At 42.2% G+C, this 21421-nt stretch overlaps 1 protein-coding gene and 1 long non-coding RNA gene across 2 annotated transcripts in view; one reads left to right on the top strand and one right to left on the bottom strand.

The window, feature by feature from the left end:
• LOC117504894 overlaps positions 1 to 21421 on the bottom strand; it is a 797517-nt gene that overhangs the window by 216652 nt on the left and 559444 nt on the right. The gene's annotated exons all lie outside the window — the stretch shown is intronic.
• On the top strand, positions 10861 to 12748 carry LOC117504854 (homeodomain-interacting protein kinase 1-like). Its single transcript, XM_034164407.1, has 4 exons — positions 10861 to 11239; positions 12158 to 12281; positions 12430 to 12549; positions 12615 to 12748. Exons 1-4 carry the CDS (start codon positions 11067 to 11069, stop codon positions 12714 to 12716), a joined length of 519 nt encoding a protein of 172 aa, XP_034020298.1. The 5' UTR covers positions 10861 to 11066; the 3' UTR covers positions 12717 to 12748.

Below are 21421 nucleotides of genomic sequence, written 5' to 3'. Positions count from 1 at the left end.
TCCCATAAAATCGTTGGGTTAACCTCTTCATTATTGTTTTTATCCAGATATTTTATTATATCGTTTTTAATTTCTTCCTTGATAAGTTTATTGTTCAAAATACCTACGTTACGTCTCCATAGAGTATTACGTACTCTAGAATTAAGATTTAGTTTCATTGTCAACAAGGAATGATCAGACAGAATTGTCTCTTCAATTTTACATTCTTGTATTCTGTATAGATCTACTTTATTCCTGAAAATATAATCAATTCGAGAATATTTTTTGTTTGGTGCGGAGTAATGCGTATAACCTCTTTTATCTGGGTTCAATTCCCACCAAGTGTCTGCAATCCCAAATTCCTCAAGACAGGTTTTAATTGCTTTGCGCCATGCGGCACCGCTGTGATGCGTGGAATTCCTCCGCACGTCTGTCTCAATGTGCCGAAAAAGTGCTGATGTCCAACAATTCCTGTGCTAGTCAGACGACGTCCCGGATAAAACACAGCGTCCAGTTTGGAAATGAACAGCACATTCCACTGTTACAGGAGTTTTTGTCATGGAAAGAGGAGCGGAGGCTTCGCGCGTCGCGGCGGTGCCGCATGGCGCAAAACAACGCTGTGATGAAGCCTCATGGGACATGTTCTGGCATGTCCAGGCACATCCACAATTGCTCGGATAATCACTCGATGGAAAAACCACCGACAGCTGTCTGAACACCATCTCAAAGCCGTCCTGTGAGACCAAAACGGAGGTGTTCCTTTGTCTCGCTCCATCAGCAAATCGGTCGTGACGCGCGAAGCCTCCGCTCGGCTTTCCATGACAAAATCTCTTGTTAAAAGTGAAATCTGCCAGAAAATTGTTGGTGTCCAGCTCTTGTGATAACCAGAGAAAGTGCACACGATGGTCTCGGATCCACAGAGCCATCCGTTTAGAAATGATCCGGTGGTTTGTGGCTCTCGATGGCAGCACGGAGCGCGGTGTGCCGCGCGTCCTTAAAGCTGTCCTTAAAGCTGTAGTAACACTCCTTATTCTCTGTGAAGCCCGTAAAATTTTCACCGAAAGCCAGATAAATTTTTAGAATGGTTTCCAGCTGCCAGTCTCTAACAGTTTCTGAAAAAATTCTGATGGAAAAAAAGCCCAAATCATTCCGCCATTTCCTGACAATAAAAATCCGCCGAGGGGGCTGGACCACTCCTCACTCAAAGCCTGCTCACAGGCAAATGACGCAACCGACAGGCGTGGAAAAACTCACGCATGCGCACGAGGGATCAAGCTTGTCTGACGCAATCACACGTGATTCAAATCCATATGGTTTTTGAAAAAAATAATAAAGGTCGGATACTTTTCTAATAGACCTCGTAAAAGCCAGAGGTGGTGCAACAAAATACTAGTGATGTGTTGGAGCCTTCTTTTGTTTTTCATGATTCCATAATTTTTTCCTCAGAATTGAGTGATTCCATATTTTTTCCCTCTGCTTGGTCTAAAAAAGTAACCGTTACTGACTGCCACAATTTTTTTTCCTGATATCTTATAGTGTTTCTTAAAGCCAGAAAGTTGCCATTTGAAATGACTTTAGTTCAGTGATGCCGGTAACGCGTTACCGGTAATCTGACCACTTTTTTTAGTAACGAGTAATCTAACGCGTTAATCTTTCCAAATCAGTAATCAGATTAAAGTTACTTCTCCATGTCACTGTGTGTTACTATTATTTTTCATTGTGGGTCGATAGCAGCATTAAACTTGGTCTGTGGGCAGGAGGTCGGGGTTCGACTGAACTGCCCACTTTAAGCGAACTGTGAGCTTTTCATCCACGTTTTTTTGCAGATGCTCGACTTGTCCTCACCTCTTAAAGCACGGTGATCAGCACACCTGCACTGAGCTTTACAAAGACATTTTTATACTGTTTTTCATCCTTTATTTAGAATTGTGAGCTGAGCCGCTCTGTATCTGGTCGTTAAAAACAGCTGATCCTCCGCGACGCGTCAACAACTAACACTTTTTTCCACTCAAATGCACCTAAACTCTCTTTCTGAGGACCACATGATGTGAAAACGCAATAAAACTTTCTTACCTGTAAATCTGGTCATGTTTTCTGCATAAATAAATGTTATCCATTCTTTGTGCTCAAACGCCAAAGCAGGGGCGAATCCAGATGGAATGGGGGCGTGGGGCAAGGATGTGCCCCCCACAACACCCCTAGATTAAAGGTCCAGTTTTGAAGCCGTTTTTTACTACAACTACTAATATTGCTTAAAATAATAATAATTTCGACAAGTAAAATGTTTAGAGAGAATTTAAATGTTAGAAAAATTTTAGAATTTAATAGTTACATTTATAAACAATGTAGGTTCGAAATTGCAAGTTTTACTGTTACAGTGCTGTCAACAGTTAAATATGAGGTCAAGAAAGAGGTCTTTATTTTACTTTTTATAAAACAAGTATTTATTTTCATTGAAGTCAAGAAAGGGTGACTATAAAGTGAGTTTTGGCAAAACAGGTATCACTGTCATGTTGAGGTGGCAGAGGGTTGTTTTCGGCAGCTGGGAAAAGTAACTAAAAAAGTAACTAGTAATCTAACTTAGTTACTTTTACAATTGAGTAATCAGTAAAGTAACTAAGTTACTTTTTCAAGGAGTAATCAGTAATTGGATTACTTTTTCAAAGTAACTGTGGCAACACTGCTTTAGTTTTGTGTCATGTCTGTGATCTGCTTTTTTTCTACAAAATTAAAGAACTGAATGAACATCCTCCGAGGCCGGTGATTCCATAATTTTTGCCAGGGGTTGTATAACCTGGCTCCCTCAACTACACGTCCAAACCATCTCAAACTCACCTTTCTGACTTTGTCTCCAAACAGTCCCACCTGAGCTGTCCCGCTGATATGTTTATTTCTAATGTGACTGTAGGACCTTCGTGGCCGGGACGGCGGTGGGATTGAACCCCGGACGGCTCGCACTAAAGACCATTCCTCTACCAGGTCAGCCAAAGGGGAATTCCCCATTAGCCAAGCTCGTGGGAACGTCTTTTCAATCATGACCTGGGATCTTCATTCTGCTACACCAATCCTGTCTAGGGCTGGGTATTGAGAACCGATTCTTTTAAGGTATCATTAATAAATTATTCGATCAACCGATATCAATAGTCTTTTTGCTTAACTATTCCCTTATCGGTCCATCAGAGCGGCCGTTGTTTTTACCACCTCATTTCATCTTAAAACTGACTTTAGACAGATTTAAGGGTAGGTTTGTCATCTGATGGTTAATAATCCCATTATTCCCTTTGATTGCTTTGGGAGCTGTTGTGGTCCCAAATGACATATGCACAGTGGAGGCAGGGCGGACCAATTCTTAGGGGGGGGGACTGTTGGGTCTGCGACACTGACCCAACTCATCATGTCCTAACGGGCCAGGTTTGAGTATCCACACTCTAGTCTGCATCATAATGACAAAATTATTCAGTGTCAGAAATACTGACAAACTAAAATTGCAGGAAAATTACGTCTTTTTATTCATGTTTTGCGTTCATCTGAGTCTTCTCAGTAGGAAATGGAATCAAAACAAACAGGTTTAATCTACATTTCTTCATGGTCCGCTGTCTGTACTAACATACAAACATAACTGGTGGTTTGAATGGGAGCCCAAGTCGAGCGACATTGACATTTGTTTGTACGTCTGAACACCACACGCAAAATAACCATTGTCTCACTTCAGCACGAACTGACGCTTCACGGCTCACCGGTGTTACAGTCTGATCAAGCCCCCTGCCTTCACTGCGTATGCATCATTTCAGAGCATCAGCAGCAATTAAGAGATTATCGCCATGTTTCTGCTTAAAACTGCACTTTTGAATGATTTAAAACGTTTTACTTTGTCTGATGGTTAATAATCACATTATTCCCTTTGATCGGTTTGGGTGGAGAGAGTCAGACTCAGACGCACCAGTATTGCAGTCTGATTGGTCCCCCTGTCTTTTATTATCCTCCTGACTACCAGGTAAATATATAAATATATAATATATATTATCAGCATTGTTTCATAGAATTTATGTGGAAGTGATTGTTGTCCAAAAGCTTCAGAGATCTGTTGCTGAGATGGATGATGACTGGAGTGCAGTTTTAAGCAGAAACAAGGTGATAATATGTTAATCGCTGCTGACGCTCTGAAATGACGCATGCTTGTTTCAGACACCGGGAGAGCTCCCCCTGTTGGTGAGAGCCAGTAACATTAGAAATGTGCGATGAAACCACACCCATTGTTAACACCCACAAGGTATAAAAAGTGCTGTATGACTCATTTTAGGGACCTTTCACCAGATGGACACTGTCTGTGAGCGTCCCAGGCCTGGTTTCTAACGTGACCTTGAATAAACTCAAAATGAGGAATACAATGCTTTGGTTTTTGGTAAGGGGCAGAATTTTACATAAAAGAACCAGGTAGAAAAAACAATAGAATGAAACCCTTCTTTGTCAACTGTAGTTTTTGGGAACCCTTTTTAGTCATTACTTAATTTCTCCTGACAATCCAAGTCCATTTAGTAAAGCTTTAGGTTCTTAATTTGTGTCAGGCCACAGAGTCAAACAGTTCCACGTAACAACATTAAATAATAGGATAAAACATATCACCTGTATGTAATTTCAGGTCCTTGAAGCAGGAAAAATAAAATAAAATAAAATCCATATGACATTGGGCCCGTGTTAGCCTGTTACACCTAGCTTAGCAATACACTTTACACAGTAAGCTAAATAACAAATATAAATTCACTTACAACATGTTAGCTTAGTTTGTGCACCAACAGATAGTTGTTTAGAATAAATAATAATAAAATAAAAAATGGAAGGAGGAAACGTTTCAACTCACCAAATCTTCGTTCAACATGAAAGACAAATATATAAATCCAAACGTCCTCCAAAACGATGCGGCAAAAAAAAAAAAAAAAGCTATTGCCTGGTTTGTCTTTGTTGGCGTAATCCTTCCTTTTTGTTTAACTTTTCTCCGGTTTTCTCCGCCGTCCCTCGTGTTTTTCCGTCGCTCTCTGTCGCGCTTTTTCCGCTCTCTGATTGGCTGTCCGAGAAGCAGTCGCGAACGGAGCAGTACACGACTTCAAAACAAAACCAAAATAAAATATTTTGTCCTTAAAGCTATATTAACCTGTTACTGGATATTTGTAAATGTTTCTTCGCAAACAAACAATCAGCCTGTCTGCTTTGATGGGATTTACAGTCATTCAAACTGCGATCACGTTGAGTGGGCGGAGCCAGAGCGTTATGTATTAGCCCCGCCCATCTGCTAAATCAGGGGATCAACTGTCCAAATGACGTAGGAGCTCAGAAGCTTCGTTACTAAGGGTTATGCTAACTGTCACAAAGTACTTGAAATCCATAAAAGGCAGCAGGTGGCGCTAGTTCTTCAGTTTGCAGCAGTTTGTTGAAGAGGAAAGACGTATATTGATCTTCACTGAGAAGAAATTTGTTTATTGACATCTTCAGCAGCAGCAACAAGTTCATGATGGGTTCTGGTGAGACAAATGTTCAAAGTCCTGACTTGTTATTCTGAATATTAAACTTTAATTTTTATTCTTATTTTTTTATTTTTTGTTTTTTGTGCTAGCTGATGATGATGAAGTTAGAAGTATTTGCCTTAAGGACCTAATAAATCACCAGCGTTTAATGATTTATTTATTTGCCTGTCTGTCTGACTGTTAGCAAGATTATGTCAAAACTACTGCACGGATATTGATGAGATTTTCATCACAGATACATATTAGGCCATGGAAGACTCCACTAAATTTTAGATGTGATCCGGATCCAGATTCTGGAACAAGTTTCACTTTCTATAAACTTTGAAGGATGTCAAAACTACTTTGCAGATTCTCACCAAATTTTCACTATAGATAAATAATAGGTCATGGAAGACTACATTAAATTTTGGAGGTGATCCAGATGTAGATTCTGGATCAAGTTTCTCTTTGTAGGCTTTTAAGAATTATGTCAAAACTACTTTGCAGATTCTCACTAAATTTGCACCACAGATAGATATTAGGGCATAGAAGACTCCACTGAATATTGGAGGTGGTCCGGATCCGGATTGGCGGACGTCAGAAATCTCCGATTGCTCTTGTATTTTACTGTTTTGTGTTGATCTCTGCCTCACGGCTCCTCTCGTCCCCCACAGATGATTTCCCCGTCAAGGAGGGTGATGTGCTCCAGTCATTTTACATGGTGCAGGAGTTCCTGGGTGAGGGCAACTTTGGGAAGGTGGCCAAGTGTCGACACAAAGTGACCCATCAGGACGTGGCCATCAAAATTTCAAAGAACAAGCCCAGTATTATTAGTGAGACAAAGAAAGAGGTAATTACAGTCACATTCTTTACTTTCAAAGATTTATTTCAGCCATGAATTGTAAACCTTCATAAATGATTTTTCACGTCTTCCACAGCTTGCCAGTCTTGAAGCTTCTGGGGAAAACCTGGTCTTGTTAGGAGAGACGGCATCCATCCCACTTTAGAGGGAGCAGCTCTCATTTCTAGAAATCTGGCCAATTTTTTTTTTTTTTAGATCCTCCAAACTGTGACTGTCTAGCGTTGGGACCAGGAAGCAGAGCTGTGGTCTTATACACCTCTCTGCAGCTTCTCTCCCCCTGCCATCCCCTCATTACCCCATCCCCGTAGAGACGGTGCCTGCTCCCAGACCACCAATAACCAGCAAAAATCTATTTAAGCATAAAAATTCAAAAAGAAAAAATAATATAGCACCTTCAACTGCACCACAGACTAAAACAGTTAAATGTGGTCTATTAAACATTAGGTCTCTCTCTTCTAAGTCCCTGTTGGTAAATGATATAATAATTGATCAACGTATTGATTTATTCTGCCTAACAGAAACCTGGTTACAGCAGGATGAATATGTTAGTTTAAACGAGTCAACACCCCCGAGTCACACTAACTGTCAGAATGCTCGTAGCACGGGCCGGGGCGGAGGATTAGCAGCAATCTTCCATTCCAGCCTATTAATTAATCAAAAACCTAGACAGAGCTTTAATTCATTTGAAAGCTTGTCTCTTAGTCTTGTCCATCCAAATTGGAAGTCCCAAAAAACAGTTTTATTTGTTATTATCTATCGTCCACCTGGTCGTTACTGTGAGTTTCTCTGTGAATTTTCAGACCTTTTGTCTGACTTAGTGCTTAGCTCAGATAAGATAATTATAGTGGGCGATTTTAACATCCACACAGATGCTGAGAATGACAGCCTCAACACTGCATTTAATCTATTATTAGACTCTATCGGCTTTGCTCAAAAAGTAAATGAGTCCACCCACCACTTTAATCATATTTTAGATCTTGTTCTGACTTATGGTATGGAAATAGAAGACTTAACAGTATTCCCTGAAAACTCCCTTCTGTCTGATCATTTTTTAATAACATTTACATTTACCCTGTTGGACTACCCTGCAGTGGGGAATAAGTTTCATTACACTAGAAGTCTTTCAGAAAGTGCTGTAACTAGGTTTAAGGATATGATTCCTTCTTTATGTTCTCTAATGTCATATACCAACACAGAGCAGAGTAGCTACCTAAACTCTGTAAGGGAGATAGAGTATCTCGTCAATAGTTTTACATCCTCATTGAAGACAACTTTGGATGCTGTAGCTCCTCTGAAAAAGAGAGCTTTAAATCAGAAGTGTCTGACTCCGTGGTATAACTCACAAACTCGTAGCTTAAAGCAGATAACCCGTAAGTTGGAGAGGAAATGGCGTCTCACTCATTTAGAAGATCTTCACTTAGCCTGGAAAAAGAGTTTGTTGCTCTATAAAAAAGCCCTCCGTAAAGCTAGGACATCTTTCTACTCATCACTAATTGAAGAAAATAAGAACAACCCCAGGTTTCTTTTCAGCACTGTAGCCAGGCTGACAAAGAGTCAGAGCTCTATTGAGCTGAGTATTCCATTAACTTTAACTAGTAATGACTTCATGACTTTCTTTGCTAACAAAATTTTGACTATTAGAGAAAAAATTACTCATAACCATCCCAAAGATGTATCGTTATCTTTGGCTGCTTTCAGTGATGCCGGTATTTGTGTTGTGTGGGCCGCTGAAGAGGAGGTACTGCTGGCCCACCACCACCAGAGGGCGCCCTGCCTGGAGTGCGGGCTCCAGGCACCAGAGGGCGCTGCCGCATCATGGGAGTAGCCTGGGTGACAGCTGTCACCCATCACCAGACACAGCTGTTCTACTCAGCACCGAGGTATATCAGGCGTCTCCACCTCAGTGCCGAGATATCGCCTAAGACCAAGGTAGTATTCTCTGCAGTTATACATTGCATCATCAGCTAAGACTGTTAAAACCTTTTTCAGGACTGGTGACTACTGAAAACCTCATTCTTTGGATAAGTACTCACCTTCCTGCTATACTTTGCCAAGAGGTGGAGGCGGCTTCTCCCCTCTCTGTTACTGGGTGCGTTCATCCACTCCTGTGTGTTGTTGCTCTCTCCTGCCAGCAGTACCGGATCCGACGAGCGGAGGCAGTGGCCACCTGGGAATTCGGGACTTGGCGGTTCCAGTATTTCCAGGGTTCGGTGGCAGAGGAGATCTGGGTGGTTCCGGTTCGACTGAGACAGACGTCTCCTACCTTCGAGCCTGCCCACACGACACCAGCGGATTCGACCCCAAATTGTGTTTGTTGTATTACTCGTGCTTGTTTCAGTAGTAAATCTTGTTATTTACTCTCTCCATTGTCCGTTCATTGCGCCCCCTGTTGTGGGTCCGTGTTCCTACACTTTCACAACAATTTGGTTAGACTCTTTCTCTCCGATTGTTCTGTCTGAGTTATTTTCATTAGTTACTTCATCCAAACCATCAACATGTTTATTAGACCCCATTCCTGCCAGGCTGCTCAAGGAAGTCCTACCATTATTTAATGCTTCAATCTTAAATATGATCAATCTATCTTTGTTAGTTGGTTATGTACCACAGGCCTTTAAGGTGGCAGTAATTAAACCATTACTTAAAAAGCCATCACTTGACCCAGCTATCTTAGCTAATTATAGGCCAATCTCCAACCTTCCTTTTCTCTCAAAGATTCTTGAGAGGGTAGTTGTAAAACAGCTAACTGATCATCTGCAGAGGAATGGTCTATTTGAAGAGTTTCAGTCAGGTTTTAGAATTCATCATAGTACAGAAACAGCATTAGTGAAGGTTACAAATGATCTTCTTATGGCTTCGGACAGTGGACTTATCTCTGTGCTTGTTCTGTTGGACCTCAGTGCTGCTTTTGATACTGTTGACCATAAAATTTTATTACAGAGATTAGAGCATGTCATAGGTATTAAGGGCACTGTGCTGCGGTGGTTTGAATCATATTTGTCTAATAGATTACAGTTTGTTCATGTAAATGGGGAATCTTCTTCACAGACTGAAGTTAATTATGGAGTTCCACAAGGTTCTGTGCTAGGACCAATTTTGTTCACTTTGTACATGCTTCCCTTGGGCAGTATTATTAGACGGTATTGCTTAAATTTTCATTGTTACGCAGATGATACCCAGCTTTATCTATCCATGAAGCCAGAGGATACACACCAATTAGCTAAACTGCAGGATTGTCTTACAGACATAAAGACATGGATGACCTCTAATTTCCTGCTTTTAAACTCAGATAAAACTGAAGTTATTGTACTTGGCCCCACAAATCTTAGAAGCATGGTGTCTAACCAGATCGTTACTCTGGATGGCATTTCCCTGATCTCTAGTAATACTGTGAGAAATCTTGGAGTCATTTTTGATCAGGACATGTCATTCAAAGCGCATATTAAACAAATATGTAGGACTGCCTTTTTGCATTTACGCAATATCTCTAAAATCAGAAAGGTCTTGTCTCAGAGTGATGCTGAAAAACTAATTCATGCATTTATTTCCTCTAGGCTGGACTATTGTAATTCATTATTATCAGGTTGTCCTAAAAGTTCCCTAAAAAGCCTTCAGTTGGTTCAGAATGCTGCAGCTAGAGTACTGACGGGGACTAGCAGGAGAGAGCATATCTCACCCGTGTTGGCCTCTCTTCATTGGCTTCCTGTTAATTCTAGAATAGAATTTAAAATTCTTCTTCTTACTTATAAGGTTTTGAATAATCAGGTCCCATCTTATCTTAGGGACCTCGTAGTATCATATTACCCCATTAGAGCGCTTCGCTCTCAGACTGCGGGCTTACTTGTGGTTCCTAGGGTTTGTAAGAGTAGAATGGGAGGCAGAGCCTTCAGCTTTCAGGCTCCTCTCCTGTGGAACCAGCTCCCAATTCAGATCAGGGAGACAGATACCCTCTCTACTTTTAAGATTAGGCTTAAAACTTTCCTTTTCGCTAAGGCTTATAGTTAGGGCTGGATCGGGTGACCCTGGACCATCCCTTGGTTATGTTGCTTTAGACGTAGACTGTGGGGGGGTTCCCATGATGCACTGTTTCTTTCTCTTTTTGCTCCGTATGCATCACTCTGCATTTAATCATTAGTGATCGATCTCTGCCCCCCTTCTCGGCATGTCTTTTTCCTGGTTCTTTCCCTCAGCCCCAACCAGTCTCAGCAGAAGACTGCCCCTCCCTGAGCCTGGTTCTGCTGGAGGTTTCTTCCTGTTAAAAGGGAGTTTTTCCTTCCCACTGTGGCCAAGTGCTTGCTCATAGGGGGTCGTTTTGACCGTTGGGGTTTTTCATAATTATTGTATGGCCTTGCCTTACAATGTGGAGCTCCTTGGGGCAACTGTTTGTTGTGATTTGGCGCTATATAAGAAAAAAGTTGATTGATTGATTGATTGAACTCCTGCGTGCCCTGGACCCAGAGAAGGCCAACATCATCAAATGGTACGATTCTTTCACACATGGAGACCTCATTTGCCTTAAGTTTGAACTCCTGGTCCAGAGTCTTCATGACTACGTGGATGAGCTGAACTATGACCCTCTTCCCGTCAGTGACCTTCGAGCTGTTGTGCAGCAAGTAAGTTAGATTTTATTTTTTAATTAAAAAAAAGTCCACATTATATATTGAACTAAAGTAAGACATTTGGGGTTGTGGTCTGTCTCCTAACAACAATAAATGTTTGTGTGACTGCAGATGGCCACCGCACTGCTCCACCTGCAGACCCTGGCTGTTATTCATTGTGACATAAAGCCCCAGAATATTATGGTGGTCGACCACAATCAGCCACTCAAGGTCAAACTGATTGACTTTGGATTGGCTCAGCAGATCTCCGAGCCTCCATCTTTTGCAGGGACCTTTTGGTACCAGTAAGTCCAAATACTGCAGAGAACATTTGACAGATTTTGTTGGGGAAAGTGTAGTGACACGGACCCACAACAGGGGGCGCAAATGAACGGTCAACAGATGAGCCAAAAGGTAACAATTTAATGTTGTGAATGTGCACAACGAATATACAGACAATCTCAGAATCTGATATCAGTCAATACACAAAGGTGACGTGTGGGCAGGCTCGAGGATAGAAGACGTCTGTCCTGAGAAGAGCCGGAACCACACGATTTCCGCCGCCACCAAACCTGGTGAATACTGGAGCCGCCAAGTCCCGAATTCCCAGGTGATCACCGTCCCCGACTGTCGGATCTGGTACTGCTGACGAGGAGCACAAACAGTGAGATGTGGGTGTGTGCACACCCAGTAACCAAAACAGTCAGAAGGTGGAAAGTCACCTCCACCCCTAATCACACACTTGTGCAGGTCCTGTTAACCACTTATCTGGTTGGGGTATGAAGCGAAGCCGTCGCTGTTCACACCAAACGCCAATCCAGCAGATAAGGCTCACAACAGGAAAGCGGCTGCAAAAAGAGTTCAGACTATGACACAGTTTTCAGTACAGCAGAGAATATTACCTTCACAGGTAGATGATATCTCGGCAATGAGGTGGAGATGACGTCCGGATTTTATGGAGCAGTAAGATGAAGTGTAGATGGGTGACAGCTGTCATGAGATAATGAGTGACAGCTGTCACCCCCGGCTGTGTCCGTGGCGGCAGCGCCCTCTCCTGCCTGAAGCCCGCACTTCAGGCAGGGCGCCCTCTGGTGGTGGGCCAGCAGTACCTCCTCTTCTGGCGGCCCACACAACAGATTTGTTTGTTTCTGCCCTGAAAATTGATGGAAAAATGAATCCTTTGGTAGACGATGTGTAATGTTGCTCTGTTCCTCTTTGCTCAGAGCTCCAGAGGTCCACTTAGGGTTGGCCTACGCAGAGGAGATCGATATGTGGGCGCTTGGTGTGTCTGTGACTGAGCTGGCTATTGGAACGGCCCTGTATCCCGGAGAACATCCCTATGATATGGTAAGTTCTTTTTTGTCCAGACTGGATTTATTATTAATCTGTGGCCCTCGTAAACACAGAAACATTTGCTCCTGCAAAGGCAACAATTTGTGAAAGAAAAGTCCGTGTTTGCACAGTGAGATTTGATGTTTTTGTTTGATTTCTTCAGATAAAGTTCATCGTGGACACTCAGGGTCTGCCCCCAGATCACCTCCTCAGGTTGGGACCACACACCAACCACTGTTTTGAGAGACAGCGTATCAACGGTCAGGACACTTGGACACTGAAGGTACCATCACATCCATCCATCCATTCATTTTTCTGAAAGTTAACTCTAACACGGTCTTTTTGCAGACTCCTGCACTGGTGAAGATGGAGACAGGTCACAAATTCTCTGACACCAGACAGGTTGTGTTGACCTGTCTGGAGGACATCATGGAGGTAGGTGCTCACTAGTGGCCTCTCAGTCTTTCCTTCAACCACCTTCAACAAATGTTTGCTTCCAGTGTCTAATTCACTGACTGTGTGACCACCAAGCCCAAAACTCTGGTCCTGTTGTGAAGCAAAATCCAAAATACTAAATCATGCAATTCCTTGAATGGCCAGTTGAGGTTGGCTCCTATAGCGAGTCACTGCATTGAGCTGCATGTTTAAATGTCAAAGGAAGTGGCTACGGCCACAGTACTGTGTCAATAAGTAGCGCGTTCCACAGTGTGTCAAATCCCAAAATGGATTTATGAATGAATGTTAAAAATGGAACCTGTTCTCCATTCTCAACCTATTCTCAAACTTTACATGGGTAAGAAGTCAATAACAGACAGAACTGTTGTGTGGCTGGGGGGGCCTGGCTGCCTTTTTGTTTCTGTCTTTTGTCCTGTCTTTTGTTTTTCCCTCCAGGTGGCTTGCATTTGGGACTGAGTGGCTGTGTAGCTGAGTTTATCAGGACCTCACCCTGATCACCTGAGGCTGATCACCTGCGGCTCGTCAGGACTCACAGCTGTGGTGCATCTACATGGATTGGAACATGGTGGCATTTAAGACTGGAGTACACAGTGTGTATTTGCCAGAGACTCGACCTTGTGACCAGACGGGTGAGATCGTCGTCTCGGGAGCCATCTCATCATCAGTGGATGCAGAGAACGTCCAGGTTTGATGCATGGTCTGTGAAAGAGGAGGGGGTGAGGTCTCATGCTCGTCAGCACACTTCCTGAGGTACGTTAGATTTTGTGACTAACATTTATACAGTCAGTAAATGTGGTGTCCCTCACACCTTATTATATTGAGCTGTATGTTGGTCATGTAGTCGGCTTCCTCTGCAGTGGAGTTTTGTGAACTGGGTGTTCCACCCTGCAGGGTGGGAAGCTGATTAGTAATTAAGCCAGGAAGTGTTTGCTGTTTGTGCACCTTTGGGCGTTCTCTCTGTGTGTTGAGTGTGGACTCACATAATGATTCCTTCTTTCACAGACTCGGTTTGTCGCGGCCACCTGGGGGGTGTCGGCAGGGTCCTTGGGTCCGGGTTGGTTCTGGCTCCGGACCGTTGGCGCTGCTGGGAGCGCACCGCAAAACCACCACGCCAGACCGCGCACTTTTATATTTTTTCACAGCACTGTTATGTTCATTAAACTCTGTTATCCTTTGTACCGTGCTCTGCTTATTTTATACTGGGTCCTTCAAACGCTGGTCGGTTCTCCGGGCTGCGTCCTACACATAACAAGAATGAGCAGAATGATTTATCCAACAGTCACTCACTGGCACAGAAGAAATGGCTGCATCTGATTGGTGCTGTGTCAACAGACAAAAGGTTCAGTTCGTGACAAAGTACTGTGGCAGGAAGACATGTTTACAGCCTGGTTCAAAAAAACAGCTTGTTCCCGCTTCATTAATTTATGAATAATCAGCAGAGTGGCCACTTTGACTGACAGCTGTGTCCAGAGCATTTTATTCCAAATATCTGAGATAATCATGGGCACAATTTGGTGGGGGATGGGGGGCATGTCACCCCCACCTTTTCAACCAGGGGGGACAGAATATGGTATGTCCCCCCCACCTTCTGACATATATGTGTGTACTTGAAACATGCTATGTCAGTCTTATGTGCAAACCATGTCAGAATAGTATCTTTGTTTCTGCAAGTTTGTATTTTTAGCAGCACTGACTTGTTTACACCTGTTTCTTGTTTGTCACATTCGGAATTTTCTGGGACTGCATTTGCCCAGATTTGAAACCAAAAATAGTTGCCTCTAGCGACTAGTGTCTACACATACGTATCAATGGACCATATGCTAATTTACTCAATTCTGAAAGTTAGAAAAGGAAATCAGAAAAGCTATCTGGGACCTCAGAAAGCCCATCTGCAATTATTGCTTGATCTCCAAAATCAGTCTATGCAAATTAAATTATGTTCAGTATGAGTGTTGTCATTAGTGCCACTTTGAAAATTAAATTCATGATAAGTAATTTATCCTAAACTTATGAGCTGTTGTTTTTTCAAACTTATGCAAAAACAAATCTTGAGAAAAAAAATACAGTATGTGATAGTTAATAATTATTAAGAGCCTGTTCTTTCATATTTATGAAAACATTTTACCACATTGCAGTTGTTTTTTTAATGAAAACTCAACCTATCATTCTTTTTGAGTTCTACACATGTGGTGATACCTTATTTAGACCAGGATGTTAATAAAATCAATGCTGGCTATTCTCAGAATAAAGTACTTAGATCCACAGTTTCAGATTGCATAAGTCAAATGGTTTCCACTTTATGGTCTTCTCAAAACATTAAAATTACTGTTCTGGATGCTCAGAATGCATCTGAGCTTATCTAGAAACCGTTGGCTTCTGGGGGCCTAAAGCGGCCCCCGGACCCCGGCCTATGGGCTTCGGCCCTGCAGACCTCACACTTTGTCCCCCCCAATTTCTAGTTCTAAATTGTGCCCTTGGAGATAATATGGATCGTTCTGCTGTTCATGGCACTAAAAGACCATATAGGATGTATGTGTCAGCTTTTCTGTCCAGTGAAAGTTTCTTGTTAATTCATTTGTATAATAGCACCATGAGCAGGTCTGGGTCAGGTTGGTGCCACAGATATTCCAGGTTACTGAGGCAATAAGCTTGTCAGAAGTTTTAATATCAGCTCCAAAGCCACCCATCATGAAACCCACCACCCAGTCCGTAAAAATATGGATTTATAAAAGACCCAAACCAAGGTTAGCCCGTTAGCTTTGGCTTGTTCGATAACTGCACCTCTTCACCCATTAATGGTCTTAGGTTCAGTAAGAACGACCAAAATGGAAACATCAAAAGCCGGATGGTTTGAGCTTCAGAACCCCTTTAAAGAAAACCTGTTGGTGATGTCACAGAGGGTTTGTCCAGGATCTATAGGGTTTATGATGACCACCAGCCATTTGGCTCATGTGACATGTCTTTCTGACTTCTTGCTTCACCAGCTGATGGACACAAACACGACAGAGAAGGAGGGACGTGAGTTTGTGGACCTTCTAAAACACATGATGTGCCTCAACAACGAACAGTGGATCAGACCTGCTGATGTTCTCAGACATCCCTTCCTGGAAGAGGACCATCTTGAGATGGATATGGGGAGTTGAACCTGTTGTCTGGGCCGAGGAAACCCTGGACCAGACTGAGGACCTCACCACCATCATACAGGAGGAAGAAGTAGAACCAGCAGCCATCCAGCCTGGTGAGTCAGATGTTCCACAGTTCCCAGAGTGTTTGTAACTTTATTGCTTTATTCAATCTAACAAATATTTCTGTGTGATTTTTAGACGTGCAAGCAGAGACCCGGACCACCTGGAGGAGACGCCTGACTCGGGCCTTCAGGAGGATGTTCTGCCTCTGTGTCTGTGTGCCCCGTGTGTGCACTCACAGAAATAATTATGTTACCTATACAAGATAAATGGTAACATATTTATTATGCAATTCAAACAATATACTTTATGTATTTTAAATAAATACTGTCATTATTATTGATTTAGAGTAATTATGTTTTATTAATACTAAATACATAAAGCTGAGGATTATGCATTTTAAATAAATAGGATTTATTACAGTAATGAATATGCATCATGTAAGGTTTATTTGGTAGGTTTGTATTAAAATTATCTAAAAAAAAAAGTAAATGGGAATTTGTCATGTAATAAAATTACATAAATCTTGGGGTTAAATATTTCTGTGAGTGTGTGTATATAAATAAATATGTACTGTATATTGTATTATGATTTTATATAACATTTCTAACCGTTTTTCCCCACTCGGCGACACACCCGCCGAGGATCAAACTCTGGTTATTGGCGACTCTGTTTTGAGAAATGTGAAGTTAGCAACACCAGCAACCATAGTCAATTGTCTTCCGGGGGCCAGAGCAGGCGACATTGAAGGAAATTTGAAACTGCTGGCTAAGGCTAAGCGTAAATTTGGTAAGATTGTAATTCACGTCGGCAGTAATGACACCCGGTTACGCCAATCGGAGGTCACTAAAATTAACATTGAATCGGTGTGTAACTTTGCAAAAACAATGTTGGACTCTGTAGTTTTCTCTGGGCCCCTCCCCAATCGGACCGGGAGTGACATGTTTAGCCGCATGTTCTCCTTGAATTGCTGGCTGTCTGAGTGGTGTCCAAAAAATGAGGTGGGCTTCATAGATAATTAGCAAAGCTTCTGGGGAAAACCTGGTCTTGTTAGGAGAGACGGCATCCATCCCACTTTGGATGGAGCAGCTCTCATTTCTAGAAATCTGGCCAATTTTCTTAAATCCTCCAAACCGTGACTATCCAGGGTTGGGACCAGGAAGCAGAGTTGTAGTCTTACACACCTCTCTGCAGCTTCTCTCCCCCTGCCATCCCCTCATTACCCCATCCCCGTAGAGACGGTGCCTGCTCCCAGACCACCAATAACCAGCAAAAATCTATTTAAGCATAAAAATTCAAAAGAAAAAATAATATAGCACCTTCAACTGCACCACAGACTAAAACAGTTAAATGTGGTCTATTAAACATTAGGTCTCTCTCTTCTAAGTCCCTGTTAGTAAATTATATAATAATTGATCAACATATTGATTTATTCTGCCTTACAGAAACCTGGTTACAGCAGGATGAATATGTTAGTTTAAATGAGTCAACACCCCCGAGTCACACTAACTGTCAGAATGCTCGTAGCACGGGCCGGGGCGGAGGATTAGCAGCAATCTTCCATTCCAGCTTATTAATTAATCAAAAACCCAGACAGAGCTTTAATTCATTTGAAAGCTTGACTCTTAGTCTTGTCCATCCAAATTGGAAGTCCCAAAAACCAGTTTTATTTGTTATTATCTATCGTCCACCTGGTTGTTACTGTGAGTTTCTCTGTGAATTTTCAGACCTTTTGTTTGACTTAGTGCTTAGCTCAGATAAGATAATTATAGTGGGTGATTTTAACATCCACACAGATGCTGAGAATGACAGCCTCAACACTGCATTTAATCTATTATTAGACTCAATTGGCTTTGCTCAAAATGTAAATGAGTCCACCCACCACTTTAATCATATCTTAGATCTTGTTCTGACTTATGGTATGGAAATTGAAGACTTAACAGTATTCCCTGAAAACTCCCTTCTGTCTGATCATTTCTTAATAACATTTACATTTACTCTGATGGACTACCCAGCAGTGGGGAATAAGTTTCATTACACTAGAAGTCTTTCAGAAAGCGCTGTAACTAGGTTTAAGGATATGATTCCTTCTTTATGTTCTCTAATGCCATATACCAACACAGTGCAGAGTAGCTACCTAAACTCTGTGAGTAAGATAGAGTATCTTGTCAATAGTTTTACATCCTCATTGAAGACAACTTTGGATGCTGTAGCTCCTCTGAAAAAGAGAGTTTTAAATCAGAAGTGCCTGACTCCGTGGTATAACTCACAAACTAGCAGCTTAAAGCAGATAACCCGTAAGTTGGAGAGGAAATGGCGTCTCACTAATTTAGAAGATCTTCACTTAGCCTGGAAAAAGAGTCTGTTGCTCTATAAAAAAGCCCTCCGTAAAGCTAGGACATCTTACTACTCATCACTAATTGAAGAAAATAAGAACAACCCCAGGTTTCTTTTCAGCACTGTAGCCAGGCTGACAAAGAGTCAGAGCTCTATTGAGCCGAGTATTCCTTTAACTTTAACTAGTAATGACTTCATGACTTTCTTTGCTAATAAAATTTTAACTATTAGAGAAAAAAATACTCATAACCATCCCAAAGACATATCATTATCTTTGGCTGCTTTCAGTGATGCCAGTAATTGGTTAGACTCTTTCTCTCAGATTGTTCTGTCTGAGTTATTTTCATTAGTGTTGTGTGGGCCGCTGAAGAGGAGGTACTGCTGGCCCACCACCACAAGATGGCGCCCTGCTTGAAGTGGGGGCTTCAAGCACGAGAGGGCGTCGGAGCGACCAGGAGTGACAGCTGTCACTCATCCACTACTCATCACCACCACCATAAAGGCCGGACTGCAACTCCACCTCCCCGCCGAGAAATCAGCTACCATTCAGGTAACCTTCTCTGCTGTAATTATTGTTGTCCAAAACATTGTTCTGTGTGCAGCCGTGTTCCTGCGGGCTCTGTCGGAGGCTGGATTGGCGGACAGTGAGAGGACGACGTTCTTCGCCTCTCACTCCATCCAGGAAAGAGACCAACAGGAGCTGCACGGGTGAAATTGTTGCTGGAGGTGGAGGTTCTCCCTCCTAATTGTGTACAGACTGTGGGATTACTGAGTGTGCAACCTCACACTCATCAGGACTGTCTCTGTTCTCTTCCAGCAGTACCGGGTCTGACTGCTGAAGACAGCGGCCACCTGGGGCGCAGGGCTTGGCGGCTCCGGTGTTCTTCAGCTCCGTTGGCGGTGGAAGCTGTGTATGATTGACAGTCACCATATTGTTATTGTCTGTACGTCGTTGTGCGATTCACAACATGAAATTGTTACTTTTGGCTTATCCATTGTCCGTTCATTAACGCCCCCTGTTGTGGGTCCGTGTCACGACACTTTCACAACAATTAGTTACTTCATCCAAACCATCAACATGTTTATTAGACCCCATTCCTACCAGGCTGCTCAAGGAAGCCCTACTATTAATTAATGCTTTGATCTTAAATATGATCAATCTATCTTTATTAGTTGGCTATGTACCACAGGCTTTTAAGGTGGCAGTAATTAAACCATTACTTAAAAAGCCATCACTTGACCAAGCTATCTTAGCTAATTATAGGCCAATCTCCAACCTTCCTTTTCTCTCAAAAACTCTTGAAAGGGTAGTTGTAAAACAGCTAACTGATCATCTGCAGAGGAATGGTCTATTTGAAGAGTTTCAGTCAGGGTTTAGAATTCATCATAGTACAGAAACAGCATTAGTGAAGGTTACAAATGATCTTCTTATGGCCTCAGACAGTGGACTCATCTCTGTGCTTGTCCTGTTAGACCTCACCGCTGCTTTTGATAATGTTGACCATAAAATTTTATTACAGAGATTAGAGCATGCCATAGGTATTAAAGGCACTGCGGTGGTTTGAATCATATTTATCTAATAGATTACAATTTGTTCATGTAAATGGGGAATCTTCTTCACAGACTAAGGTTAATTATGGAGTTCCACAAGGTTCTGTGCTAGGACCAATTTTATTCACTTTATACATGCTTCCCTTAGGCAGTATTATTAGACGGTATTGCTTAAATTTTCATTGTTACGCAGATGATAACCAGCTTTATCTATCCATGAAGCCAGAGGACACACACCAATTAGCTAAACTGCAGGATTGTCTTACAGACATAAAGACATGGATGACCTCAGCAAATTTGTAGGACTGCTTTTTTGCATTTGCACAATATCTCTAAAATTAGAAAGGTCTTGTCTCAGAGTGATGCTGAAAAACTAATTCATGCATTTATTTCCTCTAGGCTGGACTATTGTAATTCATTATTATCAGGTTGTCCTAAAAGTTCCCTGAAAAGCCTTCAGTTAATTCAAAATGCTGCAGCTAATGTGCTAACAGGGACTAGAAGGAGAGAGCATATCTCACCCATATTGGCCTCTCTTCATTGGCTTCCTGTTAATTCTAGAATAGAATTTAAAATTCTTCTTCTTACTTATAAGGTTTTGAATAATCAGGTCCCATCTTATCTTAGGGACCTCATAGTACCATATCACCCCAATAGAGCGCTTCGCTCTTAGACTGCAGGCTTACTTGTAGTTCCTAGGGTTTGTAAGAGTAGAATGGGAGGCAGAGCCTTCAGCTTTCAGGCTCCTCTCCTGTGGAACCAGCTCCCAATTCAGATCAGGGAGACAGATACCCTCTCTACTTTTAAGATTAGGCTTAAAACTTTTCTTTTTGCTAAAGCTTATAGTTAGGGCTGGATCAGGTGACCCTGAACCATCCCTTAGTTATGCTGCTATAGACTTAGACTGCTGGGGGGTTCCCATGATGCACTGAGTGTTTCTTTCTCTTTTTGCTCTGTATGCACCACTCTGCATTTAATCATTAGTGATTGATCTCTGCTCCCCTCCACAGCATGTCTTTTTCCTGGTTCTCTCCCTCAGCCCCAACCAGTCCCAGCAGAAGACTGCCCCTCCCTGAGCCTGGTTCTGCTGGAGGTTTCTTCCTGTTAAAAGGGAGTTTTTCCTTCCCACTGTTGCCAAGTGCTTGCTCACAGGGGGTCGTTTTGACCGTTGGGGTTTTTCCGTAATTATTGTATGGCCTTACCTTACAATATAAGATGCATTGGGGCAACTGTTTGTTGTGATTTGGCGCTATATAAATAAAATTGATTTGATTTGATATGCCTTCCTTATTGCTTCATCCATGCTCACACCACTGCTGTAGACAATATTGCCATCCACCTTCTTTTACTTCACAAAAGGACCGAGATGATGAATACTTGGGATGATTCTGGAGTTTGTCTTATAATTTGCTGCCCCTGTATTCTGGATTAGGGAAATCTGTTTTCTCCAGATGAGCTATGGACAATCTTGTGAGGTCACCCAGATTCATCATTGTCTTGTTGACCAACACTTCCTTCTCGATAACTTCACAAACTTTACCGAAAGCAAATCTATGAGTTTCTTCCAGTGCCATTTGTGCATTTCTCTCTCATTGTGGCACCGCCAAGTTGTGGCATCTCGCATGT

Source organism: Thalassophryne amazonica, chromosome 23, assembly GCF_902500255.1.
Source record: "Thalassophryne amazonica chromosome 23, fThaAma1.1, whole genome shotgun sequence".
Taxonomy (NCBI): domain Eukaryota; kingdom Metazoa; phylum Chordata; class Actinopteri; order Batrachoidiformes; family Batrachoididae; genus Thalassophryne; species Thalassophryne amazonica.
The sequence above is the reverse complement of the archived record's forward strand: the minus strand, read 5'-3'. Positions and strand labels throughout refer to the sequence as shown.

What these genes read in the sequence shown, in the direction of transcription:
- LOC117504854 (XM_034164407.1), top strand. Translation starts at nt 11,067, where the DNA reads ATGGCCACCGCACTGCTCCACCTGCAGACCCTGGCTGTTATTCATTGT. An exon ending in GCAGGGACCTTTTGGTACCA is followed by an intron (nt 11,240 to 12,157) that starts GTAAGTCCAAAT and finishes CTCTTTGCTCAG; the next exon opens with AGCTCCAGAGGTCCACTTAG. An exon ending in AGGACACTTGGACACTGAAG is followed by an intron (nt 12,550 to 12,614) that starts GTACCATCACAT and finishes GTCTTTTTGCAG; the next exon opens with ACTCCTGCACTGGTGAAGAT.